A 15,307-nucleotide genomic window follows, 5' to 3' on the forward strand; every position below is an offset into this window, starting at 1 on the left:
TAATTTTTTTCTGATTAATTATTTTCATTAGATTCCATCTATTTTATTTTAGCATAGCCATTTGATTGACATGCAATATGATGGCATGTTTGTCAAGCATACATAAACTTTTTAATTAAAACAAAAGTTAAAATTGATCAAGAATTTATTGTGCAAATACTTATAATATGCTATGGATTTGCATAGTAAAATTATCATGTTGCTCTCCATAATTGAAACTATTTAACTTGCTTCTAGGGAAAAAAAAAATTATCTTTTTCACGGGATCCATTTGTTATTACTAGATTGAATAGGGGTAGAATGATTTTTTAACCTTTTATTTGCATAGTATAATACCTAAAATATCCTTAAAAGTTAAATTTGCTTAACAATTTAGGTGGGGGCATTTTCAGTTTTCTATTTTTCTCAGCATAGTATAATTACTAAGTTACCATTAGAATAACAAAAGTCTATAGCTTAGGTCAAGGGGCTTTTGGTCCTTTGTTATAGATATTTTGTTATTATCACGTGGGATCATGAACACTTAGGCTTTTTTATATATAAATTAAACAAAAAAAGAAAAGAAAAGTTGTTGGTCCGAGTAGCACACACGCTAGAGTGTCGGAGGCACTTGCGCTCTTTGGACGGCACGTGGAGCACCTCTCTATAGCTAAAAACAGGCAAATGTCATCTCTATTGACGACGCATCCACAAAGGTGGCGCATGTAAGGCATCTCGTGGTCGTTAGGCAGTGATTGGATTTTTTTTCTCCCCCCTCATTTTCTCTCTCTTCCCCTCGGAAAATGTTATTCCACCAAAATTAAAAGTTGCCCTCCATTTTATTTTTATTTCAATTATGACCTTCATTCTTTTAATTGCTCTTTGTTTGTTTTGAATTCTTTTTTTACTGATTATTTTTTCAATTTCTTTCCTTGGTATTTTGTTCTATCTGGTATTGATATCAAATTTGATCATTGTTCTTTTAGTTGTTATTTTTAAAAAAAATTATTTTTCAGTTTTATCCCTTATCATTTAATTTAACTTAATTTTATATCAAATTTGACCCTTATTCTTTTAATTCTTTTTTTTTTGCCTTAGTTCCTTTTTAAATATTTTTTTCAATTTCATCCTTCAATATTTGATTTGTTTAGAATTGAGCTTCATTAATTTTTTTGATGATCTCAATCTCATGACTCCCCAAGAGTATAAAATTTTAACCCGAATTAATATCAGTCTTTTCTTTATGTCTTTTTTTCACCGATTTTATTTTTCAACTTTATCATTTAACATTGGGTTTATTAAATATTAAACACCTTTATTTTTTTTTTGTTCTTTCTATGACGTTAACCTAACCTTGTGGTCTAGGTCACACATTTGTCATGCTATCTCGGATTAGCTCATGGCTTTTTACATTATTTTATTTTATTTTTATTTTTACATCAAATTTGTTCCTCATTGTTTTAATTATCTTTTTTTTTGTATCCTTTAAAAAAATTGATTTTCTTTTTTGATTTTCAACCTTCATAATTGAATTGTTGAGAATTGGGCTTCATTACTTTTATCAATGCGGTCATTCTCGTCTCATAAGTCGAGTCATGGGTATGAGATATTAGCCCGGGTTGATATTGGTCTTATTTTTTAATTTTTTTTACATCTATTTTCTCTCTCAATTTCAATCTTTGACTTTGAGTTTATTAAATATTGAGTTTTTTTTTTATTCTTTCTATATGTTTTCTATAAAAATATCATAGTCTCATGATCTGAATTATAATTTTATCATACTTTCTCGGATTTGATTGGGGCATTTTTTTTTTCAGTTTCATTTTATCTATCTTTTAGTATTAAGATTTATAACTTGAGTCACATAATTATTTTTGCTTTAAAACATGTTGACTTTAATATCATCCTTCAATGAAAAGTGCCACCTATCTAGTTTATTTCTATAATACTTTTATTTTTATTTTTGTCTATGCTCTTAGTTTTTTATTTAATTTGTCTCAACTTCCAATAGTTTATTAATTTAGTATTTTTTTTTAATTAATAATTGATGTTTCCACTTAGTGACTTTATATGGGAAATTTATTAAAAAAAAAACTAATAAATAGTGATGGAGTATCACAATAAACCATATTCTAGATTTATACTTCTATTGCTAATTTTTTAACTTTAAGAAATTGAATGAATCTAAAATCTATTTCTTAAGGAATACTAATTTTAATTTTAATTTTTGAATTGAATAAATTAAAAAATAACAATAAATAGATTTTGGATTAACAAAGAAACTAAAGGTAAGGGTATACATCAATTGAAATATTCTCAAATAAATAATTAAAAGATTGAACTTAAAAGGAATAAAAATTCATGTATTTTAATAGTAAAAACAAAGTAACAACACTCAGATAGAAAAATTAATAATTCATACCAACCATAACCTTAGAAATGGCATGGAGAGCGGCTAGCGTTCCGGTGAAGCTGACATTGTTTTTTAAGGTGACAACTTCTTCCGAGGTCGTACGAATGGGCTCGGATATTGAAGAAAACCTTCGTTTATTCTTTCCCTGAGTGTCTTCATTTCAAGAAAATGGAAAAGCCCCACATGTGATCGCGTGAAGTTATTTGCATATTGATTAAAGCATTTGGTAGTATTAATTAAAGCATATTGATTAAAGTATTTGGTAGTATTAATTAAAGCATTTGGTACTATATATAACCAGCAAGCTACATCATCGAAACTTCTATGTGATACATCCAGAGTAGAATCCTATAGAGGTAAATCTCATGCACTACAAAGGTAAGGACGAGATAACTTCATGTATTGATGATGATGGCACTATAACATCTGTACATTCCACTGGACAAGCTGGAATTAATTACTAGAAAACCTTCAACTTTAATTGATGCCGACTGCTATAGCCATTCTTTAAATGCAACTCAGAAACACAGTCAATGCTCTGTTATTAAGGCTGTATCACCACCATTTGCGTAAGTAACAAGATTGTTGTCTGTATCAATGGCAGTTCCAGAGTCCGAATCATTGGCTTCAGCTTCACCCTAAATGAATTGAAAAAGAAGAAGACAAGAACCACATTTACATTTCATGAAGATACTTATACAACTTTATGCAGATAAGGAGTATACCTGCTCAATCAGAGTAGCAGAATGATCCGTTTTCTTGGTGAGGTCTCTCAAAGTTCCCTGCAGAGTTTTATAAGTCAAATGCAGAATTCAATGTCTGTTGTTTGAGTAAGGCGGGTTGCATAATGTTCTGTTTATTTAAGGTCAACAACTAACGGATGCATCAGTCAATTGGATGGGCATGAAACCAAGCTAAGGATTGCACTTTGGTGAGGTGAGCATTATTTGAGAGAGCATTACAGCTGAGACAAATTTCCAGTGAATTGTAGCATGCAGATAGAAGTTAAAGTGCAGCAAACAAGAACAGACTTCCACACAAAAAGCAATGGTTAAAATCAGATGGTTTAAAACAGTAAAGCATACATGCCAAAACCATCGAATCAGGAGTCTAATTCCAAAATAATGCATATCCACACAAGGATGTCGAGGGGCAAACCTCAAAGCATTATATGGTATCACTGATGATCTCACCTAGTGATGCACTTCCATAGTCCACACTCTATCCTCACCATCATAACAAAATGTGTATCCAAACTCCAAATTGGCAAACCTCGTTGCGAATACAGTGAATCTTATTTCTAGATATTAATCTAACCCTAGACCTCCTCTTACTCTTACATGCTATCATAGATCACACTTCTTGTCTCACTAACCCAGCTTCATATATTCCGAACATTTTCCAAATCACCCAACAGGATGCCCTTATCCTTCTTCAATAAGCTATAGCTACACCACCTCCATTATCTGGTATTATGCTTCATTGCAATGGCTAGAATTCAAAGTTCTTGAGAAGCCAAAAACAATCTCAGTAGACCTAATTCTTTTTAAGCATAAATCCCACCAAAACAAAAAACCCTCATCAATTCATAAAAATGACCACTTCCGTGAATTGACAGAAACCAGCTGATGACCCTAGAAGATCTAGACATAATCCAAATTCAAGAGTTGATATGACTACCAATTGTAAGTGTTCCCACCCTCCACCTTACAAATACATTAAAGCATGGCATGGGCTTTAACACAAGCTTATTTTAAAGCCTCATATCAGAGGGCTTGTTTGCTTCACTGTATCTTGACTCATGAGCTTGCCAGGTAGTCACCAGACAATCTCATTGCTTTTGAGCTCATAAAATTTTATTTGCCCGACACTGCCATGCTCAGAGTCTTGAACAGCAAGCTTGCAGCCACTGGGCTTCTTTTCATCCCTAATTCCACCTCCTACATAGTCCAATATTATTTGGTGAATTATAACATCTAGTTTTTTTCCTCCTGGGTTATTAAATCTTCTTTTTTTTCTCTGTAAATTTTCTTTCCTCCACTCATTCCATTAGCATTTCTAAGTCAATTCCTTTTTGACACACGATTTACAAAAATGAAAGTATTATTATCTTGACCTTGTTATCAATCCATCATTTATCAAACTGTCTGCATCATATGCAATTAAGAGGATGTGCACAAAAATAAAAGTCTGACTCTTATATCAATGGCAATGTATCAACATATACCTAAACTTCCAACCATAATCAACAGTGACAAGCTATATTTGAAAGGGAGGGAAGGGACAAGCAAACACAATATCCATCAAACAATCACATGCAAGTTTTCACACAGTATGTACAGAACTGAAAGCTATTGTACTGACTTGATAATAAATGGCAAACATAACAATAGATACTAAACAATCATTATTTTTTTCCAAATAGCAAATGCCTGGCCCTTATCTCTGCACTGAGAATGTATACACACACTTTGCACGAAAGCAATAACAATATAAAAAGGGACGAGTTATTAAAGCATGCGTATGTCCACATTTTATAGAGTTCAATAGAATAGATACCCTGTTTGCCCAAAAAAGCCCACAGGCATTGCAAAGTGACCTTGGACCAGATGGACCACGCCGCATCATTGGGGTGGATTTTGAATTAGTGCCACAATGCGTACACCTAGACAAGGACACAAAAGATACGATTACTCAACCAAGTAAGCAATAAAAGTCCTTTCAGGATCTATTTCACTAATTAAGGATATAGCAACTTACGAGGTTTCTTGTTGGCTATCATCTAGTCCTGAATCCTGAACACCATCCCAGCCATATCCTCCCTCAGACTTCTTGGCAGAAGTAAATTGACCCTTATTCCGTTGCATCCTGATGTAGTCATACATATACAGTAAGAAAATGAGAGAGAGAGATCCTTAATGTGCAGGCATCAACAGCAGCAGACAGTCCATAAAATTACGAATTCTTTACCACCATAGTTAATCAGATAAGCAGGAAACCTTTTTCTTTTCAAGTTGTTAATCAGGCAAGAGAATTACCAAGGAAAAAAAGAAGAAAGAAATAAACAATTAATTGATGAAAGCACTTTGTTCAGCATTGTCTAGATAACCTATCATCCAAAAAAATTGATTGTCCTGTTGAATTTAAAAAGGCAAGCAGATGAAGATGGCCAAAAAGCTACATTCAATGTGTACTGGTCATATTCCTGACACACTGGCAATGCACAGAATAAGACTTAAGACCCCACCTTAATCAAACATTTACATGAGGGATGGATAATTGTTTCATCTTAAAATGTGTACCAAGTGTACACAACTTTTTAGGTGCTAGTCTACATCAATGGTTTAGGAATTTCCAGGACCTGCTGATTACTGATATGATTACTGCATTTGCACATACAATTATCAAGCATCACAAAAGAGAACCTTCAAATATAGATTTTTAGAAGATCAGAATGCAGTGGTCCTGCAAAGGCTATTGCAACTTTGCATCTTAGATTGTATTTCCAGATGACAGTTCAGGTTTCCTGAAAAATCAAACTCCATAAAAGCAACAGTTCAGGTTTCCCCTCAAATCACCAAAAGTAGATTTTTTGAAGATCAGGATGTAGTGGTCCTTCAAAGGCCAACTTTTCCTCTCAGATTGTATTTCCAGATGACAGTTCAGGTTTCCTGAATAATCAAACTCCATAAAAGCAACAATACACATCGCTTCTCCACTTCTCATTTATGTAGTGCAATGAATGTGGATGGTATTTTCCTCTCAAACTATGTCTCTCTGCTACAAATTATTAGCACCAAGTTTTCAAAAATAGACAAATAGTAGAACTAAAAAGACTATTGTACGACCATAGACAGTATTTTCCTTTCAGTTTGTTTTTCCTGACACTTGCTAAGTTTTTAATACTTTTACAAAATCAATAGTGTGATTTCAGCACTTACAGAAAACATTGGATAATTGGCCCGTGCTATGCCATTGGTCAAGCCAGTTTTTTTTTTGACATGGTGATAACATATTTTCAAGCAACAAGAAAAATCTTGATACTTGACTCAAAATCTAATGCATTCATTTTAATAAAATAGATTGGGGATCACATACACCAACAAATGCCACATAGATTTTAACACTAACCAAACACAATCGCACAAATAAAGATATAGAAACCCTTTAATTTTTTTAACTTAATTACATGGCACTAATATTTTTTATAAGATTAATAATTTAAATTCCATGAAAACAAAATTATTTGTTAATAAAAGTTTCCTTTTTCTTATTAATATCTTTAATTTAAAAAATATAACATTTTTTTGTATTCTAATTATTTAATAAGAAAATTACATTTAACATCCTATAGTTGGTGCAAAATACACTTCACCTGTATAATTTGAAAAACTACACTTTACATCCTGGATCAATGCAGAATTTCAAATCAGGTGATATGTTCATCTTACCTTTATATATATTATAACTGAAAACTCACAAATGACAGAACAAACGACACAAATCTCTCTCTCTCATGAACTGCATCTATCACTCTCTCTCTCTCTCTCTGTCTCAAATCAAGCACGATTATTTCACTTAAACAACAAAAGATCAAGCATGATTTCTTGAAATCTGTTATTAACAAGTTTTGTCTCATGTAATGGGGCTAATAGAACATAGGTGGTGGGAATCTCTCATTGCTTACATTAAAGAGACCAGGAACAGGTATGTTCCCTTTTTAAATCGAATCGAGATAATTGCTATTTACTTGATTATTGTTATCGTTAGTGCATTTGTTGTCTGTGAAACATTGTTAATTACTCAATTCAACTAAAGAAAATCAAAATTTTAGGAGCGGAAAACATTAATCCTGATGGATGAAAAAACCCTAAGAAATTCAATTCTTTTACAAAACTGAAAGAATATTAGAATCTCAAACATGTTTTTGGTGGTGGAAAAGCAATCACTACAGCATCTTTCAAATCCCTAAAAAAAAAATCAAGAAACCGACAAATAGTGTTACCGTTCACCAAAATCCTAAATGTAAGATATTTACTTAAAAGAGTTCAATTGATTTTTATCTTTGTCTAAGCTTTATTGAGCATAACCAGTTGCTATGTTTGGAAAGCCTAAAGAAAATTCATATTGTAGCTTACGAGTTACCATGCAAAAATCTCTAATTTGAATTTTCTTTGTTTAATAAACTCATGCTTTATCCTTGCATGTTACAAAATGCCAATTGTTATTGTTCATCATGGCAGCAAAGTATGTTATGCAAGATATATATTATAAATATATCTCTTACATTGACATACTATTTTTTTGCAAGCAAATATATGACATAGACAAACATGGCTTTTAGACAAGGGATGATAAAGGAAATACATTTTTTTACGATGCCTCGACATTACAAGTGTTGAGCATGCATGAACAAGAAGGGAAAGAAGAAATTCATTTGCATATTGATGTTGATCATGATGTTGCTCCTATCACAATGAGAATGCCCCAGTGTTATACAAGCAAACACAATGACAATATGTCTATTAAATATTTTGTTGGAAATGATGATTATAAAAGCAATAAAATAACATTACTTGTTGATTACGATGATGATGTGGGTGCTAATGTTGGTGGTGCTAGTGATAATGGGGGTGCTGACATGGGAGGTGATATGGGAGCTGATGTGAGTGATAATGATGATGCGGGAGGATATTATGAGTGCTGATATGGATGGTGAAGAGGATATCAATGATGATTACATTCCTTCAAACAAGGAAGGATTTGAATTTGTTAACGTAGATGAAGATGAGTGGATTGACAACTTACAAGCTGATGCTGATGTGGATGGTGCATCTAGTTTCAAGAATGAATTGAGTAATAGCAGTGATGAAGAAGATATCAAGATAATGAGGATGTAAGCGTAAGAAGTAAAAAACAAGGCGGATCTTACTCAAGGTTTTAAATGTAAGAGATTTAAGATTGGAGAGGATGGATCAATTAAGTTTGAAGAATATCAATTGTTCACTAATGTAAAACGCTTCAAGGATGTGTTAAGAGAATATGAAGTTAAGCATGAATATCATGTAAAAAGATATATCAATTAGAAAAAGAAGGTTAGAGTCAAATGTATGGTTGATGGGTGTGCTTGGCATATATATGCTTAGCTCCTTCCTGGTAGCTATCAATTCATGGTAAAATCATTAAGAGATGAGCATAGTTGTATTCGGCCTACCAATATAAAAGCTGCAAATTCAACTTGAACATCTAGGAAGCTACTACTAGTTATCAATGTTGATCCTAACATCTCAAATGAAGACTTGGATACAATTTGGATGATAGATATGAGATTAAACCACACCATATGCAATTTGGAGGGCCATGACAAAGGCAAAAGGTTTGTTAAAAGAAGCTATAAGGAGTCTTTTAAGAGACTCCCAAGATATATCCAATTATTGAAGCAACACAATCCACCCTAATTACAATTGCAATGTGCATTCACCATGGAAGTTCCAACGAGTTTATATATGTTTGAAAGCAATGAATGAAGGATTTGTTAATGGATGTAAGTCATTCATTGAGATTGATGGATGCCATCTCAAGGGTCCATATACAAGCCTATACAAGCTTCAAAAGGCTTGGGAGTGAAAATAGGGTTTTGGGGTGCTTCAAAGCCCATACAAGCCTCAATTTCAAAAGCTACGTAAAGGACATTTAAGGATGTTGCAAAGAAGCTTTCAATTAGTTGAATCACATCCCTCATGAGACATGAGCTAAGCATTTATTTGACCATGAAAAAAAGGTGAAAAATGTAATAAACAATTTGGCAGTCTTTCAATAGTTAGATTAAGAAGTACAGGAGTATGTCAATTGTTTTGTTACTTGGGAAAATTAGGTCGAAACTATGGCAAGATTTCATGATAGATATGCACAAGCTATATCTTGGGAAACAAAGACAACTCCCTGTGTTAGAAAATTGGTTGATAGATCTATTGAGAAAGCTAGAAACATGGGAATTATTCCAGCCTCTTCTTATGAATACAACCAAACAGAGTTCGTGTTGAATTGGATAAACAACAATGCTCTTATGGTGAATGACAATTCTCGTAGACATATGGTGCCTTATGCGCATCACAAGATAATTGACAGAAGATTTATGCCATTTGTGCTAAACAGAGATGATTTATGTCATTTGTGCCATTTGTGCTAAACAATTGAAAAATTAAGGAAAACATACTCTGAGATTAATATAACCCTTTACCAGAAGCAGACATAGTTCCTACCAAAAGAGATGTCATTGTTCTACCACCAGACCTCAAAAGGAGTGTGGATAAACAAAGGAAAAATAGACGCAAGGAAGAAGGAGAAGATCAATATGATACTGTAAGGAAAAGGGGCTTCTACACTTGGGCGCAACATTTGTAACCAGCATGGCCATAATTCAAGGACATGTCAAAGAGATATTGCTGAATAGATTACTAGTTTTAGAGTATCTAGAGGTGGGAGAGGATCCGATAGTGGTGGTGAAGAGGGTCCACTAGTTCTTAGAGGGGATCTAGGGGATCCAATGCTAGTAGAAGAGGATCAAAAGCTATTGGAATAGTACACCAATGTTGTTACATGAAGAACCAGTGGTTCTAGAAGAGGAAACGATAATGCTACAAGATGGACAGGAGATTCATGAGGTGGAAGAGCTGGCATGGGTGAAAGTAATGGTGCTGACACATCTTCCTCTCAACCCACAATACAAACACAGGAGATTCACCTAAATATGCATTATGAATTATCATTATTATTCAAAACTTTACATTAACTTATCAATGTCTTTATCTAAATATGCATTATGAATTATCATTATTATTCAAAACTTTACATTAACTTATCAATGTCTTTTTTAAACTATAAACCGATGTATCCTCTCAACACTCAACCCAAACTAGATGCATCCCTTGAGGAATATAGATGAAGATTGTTGCCTTTTGAAATTTAAGATTTGTTGATAGTTTATATTGTTAAGTGTTTTATGATGGATGGAATATTTGTGGATCATTTTAGGTACCATGTCAATTTTAAATGTTTGTGGGTGTTTATTATGTGCACGCTTGTTATTTGCATGCTTCGGATATTTATATGTCAATTATAAATGTTTTTGCATGTTTTTATAGTGTTTCGTATGGTATATAAGCAATACATTGACTATATTTCATTTCTTCAACATTAATAATATAGTTTGGCTTGCTTGATTGTTACACAGTTTGGCTTGTTTTATTGTTGGACAATTTAGATGTTGATGAGTTGGTTGTTGACTCTAAATGATGTAAATGGTGGTGGAAAGTATGGATTTGTTTTATTGTTGGACAATTTAGATGTTGATGAGTTGGTTGTTGACTCTAAATGATGTAAATGGTGGTGGAAAGTATGGATTTTGATGTTGTTGTGGTTCGAATTGTTAAGAGAAATTGCAGGAATGAAATGTAAGATTTTGGCTGGTCAGCAATTTGATATTTCTAGTAGTTGAAAATGGTGAGGGAAATGTGAAGTTTGTTGTTGCTAGAAAAGGTGTGGGGAATGGCTAAAATTTGTTGGTGACAGCAACTGAAATTGATGAGAGTGTGATGTTTGTTGATGTTGTAAAAGGTGTGGGAAGGGGCTAATTTGCTGGTGAAATTGGCTAGTAGTGACATGAGAAAAGGGGAGAAATGTTCTTATATATGTAAATTATGGCATTGTTGTAATTATTGTTAAATAAGTAATGGCTAGTTTTTAAAAAAATTAAGCAACAACCAATTTGAGTTTGAGTGGTATTTTCGTTATTTTTTCGCTCTAGGTATCTTTAGTTGTTTTAAAAAAAAAAAATAGCAATCCTATAAATAATCTAACAATTTTTGTTGACTATTTTTGACATGCTTGTGAGAGGATGTAAGGTATGTAGTGTTTAAAACTATAGGATGTAAGGCGTAACTTTTTAAACTAAAAAAGCAAAGTGTAATTCACATTAAACTATAGGATATTAAAGGTAATTTTCCTTTAATAAAAACTAAAAGCTAGTGAAAAAAATAGCTCTCTAACTAAAACTCATTTAGCTCATCATCGTGCTCTATTTAAAAAAAAAAATCAACAAAACATTTGTTTCTTAGACAACATTCATTCATTATTTCAAAAGCAAGTTCCAATTCTAAAAAAAATAACACCATTATAATGCGAGTGTATTAAAGACATAATAACAATACAATAATTGTGCGTTGTCACAATGAACTTTTTGAAAGCGGCATTCAATATGGCTTTGTTGGCCATCCATGAAACCCTCTAACCCAAATCCTTAGCTAGCCCGAGTCTAAAATTAAAACATGTAGGAGTTGACTTAAGGTGACCCAATTAACTTAACGAATCTAAAGGCAACCCAAAAAACCAGTGAAAACATAGCTTAACTTAAAAAAAATTAAGACATCCTTTTTTTTTCAATATTAAGGCAGTGACGTATCAGATCGGTACAAGTCAATCCGTCAAACTCGTGACCCAAGTTATGGACCTTATTTGGTTTATTAAGTTTGTTTTTCTAAAACCATTAATTTTTAATTATAGGATAACAAAAATTAATGATCGCAACAAAGCAATCGAAAAAAAAAATGATTATGATAGGTTGTACAAAAAGAACAATTGTTCAAGAACAAAGCAAAAATAAAATGGAATTTCATATAATAATATCTAAACACATTCTTAATCAACCTATAAATTTAAAAGAAATTATTTATATTATATTTTAAATAATTTATTTTTTAAGAAAATAAATATCATTAGAAAAAATTTTAAAAAAAATAAGCCAAGAGCGCGAACCTGGGTGGCCTGGTGCACCTAGGCCTTTAAAAATAAGCTTAGGCACGTTGGCCCACAAGCCCAAGCTCACGCGCCTAAGCCTTTAATTTTATTTTATTTTCAAAATAGGAGATGGCTTGAAAATCAAGCAAACTATTTTTTTACCCAAAAACTCAATTTTCAACCCATTTCCACCTACAAACACATAAAAAACTCTCTCATAACCCCCACAAAACTAATTCTCCAACTCAAAAAACCCCAAAAATGGTTCAAAAACACAAAATCAGGCTGAAAACAAAAAACCTCCCTCAACTTTGATCTACTTTTCCAAGCAATTTGAAAGGCCAAAAACATCTCAATGACACTCCTCTCATCGAGAGAAAACACTTCGACACCAAGTTTGGTCATTTTTCCCACTAAATCGGACAAACCAACCACTTTCTCTTTTTCATCATTTTTCAACGATGCTCTCTCAAGCTTAGGGATACAACGCAAAGAAAATGAAGACCTAGAATATAATGTAAAACTTCAGAAAATAGAATTAAAAACGAAAAAAATTGAAAAAAAAACTAAGGGACTAAAAATGCTAAAAGCATGCCTCTGCAACGGTAAAGAAAAAAAAAGAACCTAGTAATTCTTTCCTATGTCAATTTTGGTCCTTAAAGCCTTATTTATGTTTAATCAAGAATATTGAATTTAATTCTACTAAATCGAGCATCAATTTGATGTGTGATAAGCCCTCACGAAGTTAGAAGTTAGCCGAGACAAATCATCAATTCTAACCTTGAAAATAACTAAATTTGGAAGGATCACATTGAACAAAATTAACCAAAAAAAAGAACAAAAAAAAAAAAGAAAACAGTGTGAATCCAAGTGTTTCCTCTTAGATGGCACAATGTTTTACTGAGCACTCTTGGTTTTTTTAATAATTTTAATAAATTGCTCAGGAGTGGTGGTAATTGAGCACTGAATCATACTTTCTACAATTTAAGCATAAACATAAAAGAGGAACACATATATTTAGGAAAGCTTATGATGAATAACTAAACTATGATTTGAGTGTGCAAATGCAAGCACATATAGATACCTTAAAACAAAAAAGGATAAAAAACATTGATGCACAATTAGGTGCTCTTTTTTTTATTTATTTTGAAATTTGAAATTACAAAAACAAATCATTTTCATTCTTCTATTTACTATATATATGAATGCAACAATAACATCATATGACGTCTGGTGTTTTAGCAAGATTTAGACCACTGAGTCCATCAGCCTCGGTTGTTTCAATAACTCAAACACAATTTGTTGTTATCAGCCAATAACAATAGATGCTTATGTCCAGCATTTGGATCATAACTGAATATTATTTAGTCTTTATAGTTACTAATGAAATTACCGGAACCTTTCTCTTTTCAAAGTTATTTAAACATTAAAAACCAGTAGATGTAAATTATAATGCAATGGAAGGAATATGATGATATTCCAAAGTGAAAATCATAACTAACACAACAATATTACATTCTACCAGTTAAAAGAATAAATCTCAATCTGTCACTCATCTGAGAAATGTTAAGAGAAATAAGAGATTAAAAAAATGCCAACAGCCAAAAAAGTGCACAATTTTTTTTTTCTTTTGGATTTGATTCTAAACAAGAAGAGAATTTGACACTTTGTTACAACCAGTATCCTTAGCAGCAGCTAGTGCACTAAGCAATCATAAAGGCAGAATATAAGAAAATAGCCACACCTGAGTGCAACCTCCTGACGGACACCATATCTAACTTTCTTATCAAAGCATCGCTCTTTTCTCTTCTGCCGGAACCTACTTAATGAAGCTGCTCGTTGAGGTTGAGTACACCGTGACGGGTAGTCCACCACACCCTAGATTAAAACAAATTGCAGATAAATCAGATCAATTCATAATCTATCAACATCCAATACTCTCATGATTGAGAAAATACCCTTTGGTTTTGAGGCGTCATTTCCAGACCAGGAGTTAATTCACATCCTCCCAGTAATAATAACACAGCTTGAACCTGTAAAGATTACAAAATATACAATGATGTTAAAAAATCTCCCAAAAGCCAATTAGCCAAACCCTAATTGTCCTTTTTCTTTTCAGATTCACAGTTTCGGATACACAGAGATGACGTTGTTCTCATTACCATGTACCTCAGAATGTAGCCTGTGTCGGATTCATATGATAAAAAACGTAAATAATTTGTTTTCACAAATAAGGAACAAAAACCGTACCTTATCGGGAGTAACGGAATCAAAAACATAAACTTGTCCGCGAAACGTCAAGGTGAGCTGACTGGAGCAATCACTAGGCTGAATCCCGAGTTCCGACGCAGCGACACCGGCGTTGACGTAGACGGATTCGGGAGAGACGTCGTCGACGACGGTTGGGGTGCCGTCCTCGTAGTGAATGTGATGATGATGGTCGATGGAATCGGCGGGGGCCCGGTCGTCGTCGACGCCAGGAGAGGCGATCTGATTGTGAACGTTCATAGGCTGTGAGTGAGTGTACATTGGCGAATATCGAGTGGACTTTGAAGCATTACAGAGAAGTGAATTGGCAGGCAATTTATGAGACCCTAACCCTAAGTCAGTGAGTCACTGAACGAAAGAAGAAAAGAATTTAGTCTTCTTCGGAGAGAGATAGTTTCCTTTAATGAATGGCAAGCTAGAGAGTCAGGTTATTGTTCGGGGAAGAGTTTTCTTTCTTCGCGCGTTCGAGAAGGGGAGGGAAGAGAGAGAGACCGGAGAGTGAAAGGCAACGCGAGACGGGACGGTGCGGGTGAGCAAGTTATAGGGCAAAGACCAACTCAAGATAGGAAAAAGGGTTTAACTGCTAAAAGTGGGCCAGGGCCTTCAGGATGAGCACTTATATTGAACTTAAGCCTATACTGAGAAGCCCACCTTATATCTTTCGAGTGTGATTTGAAGTTTCCATTTTCAAAACATTTTTTTTCACAATAATAAATAATAATAATTCAGCATACTTTGTGAAACAATATCTTTTTAATAAGTTATGAAAGGGAATTGTACAATAAGAATTAAAAATAAAATACTTACTATTTACTACTAAATTAAATTTTATAACTTCATATATTCTATAAT

At 33.2% G+C, this 15,307-nt stretch overlaps 1 protein-coding gene across 1 annotated transcript; it reads right to left on the bottom strand.

The window, feature by feature from the left end:
• Window positions 1–2,638: 2,638 nt before the first annotated feature.
• LOC18099585 (GATA transcription factor 25) lies at window positions 2,639–15,014 on the bottom strand. The gene is made up of 7 exons (XM_006383511.3): window positions 14,438–15,014; window positions 14,146–14,220; window positions 13,932–14,065; window positions 5,153–5,260; window positions 4,952–5,057; window positions 3,118–3,174; window positions 2,639–3,030 (listed from the first exon to the last, which is right to left on the bottom strand). The coding sequence occupies exons 1-7, from the start codon at window positions 14,714–14,716 to the stop codon at window positions 2,923–2,925; spliced, it is 867 nt and encodes a 288-aa protein (XP_006383573.2). The 5' UTR covers window positions 14,717–15,014; the 3' UTR covers window positions 2,639–2,922.
• Between the last annotated feature and the right edge of the window lie 293 nt (window positions 15,015–15,307).

The sequence above is a fragment of the Populus trichocarpa genome, chromosome 5 (genome assembly GCF_000002775.5).
Source record: "Populus trichocarpa isolate Nisqually-1 chromosome 5, P.trichocarpa_v4.1, whole genome shotgun sequence".
NCBI classification, from domain to species: Eukaryota; Viridiplantae; Streptophyta; class Magnoliopsida; order Malpighiales; family Salicaceae; genus Populus; species Populus trichocarpa.

Excerpts from the sequence above, each read along its gene's own strand:
- LOC18099585 (XM_006383511.3), bottom strand. The coding sequence starts at position 14,716 with ATGTACACTCACTCACAGCCTATGAACGTTCACAATCAGATCGCCTCT. Across the intron at positions 5,261-13,931 it reads CGTCAGGAGGTTGCACTCAG|GATGCAACGGAATAAGGGTC; the intron begins GTGTGGCTATTT and ends TGACTACATCAG. Across the intron at positions 5,058-5,152 it reads GATAGCCAACAAGAAACCTC|GTGTACGCATTGTGGCACTA; the intron begins GTAAGTTGCTAT and ends GTCCTTGTCTAG.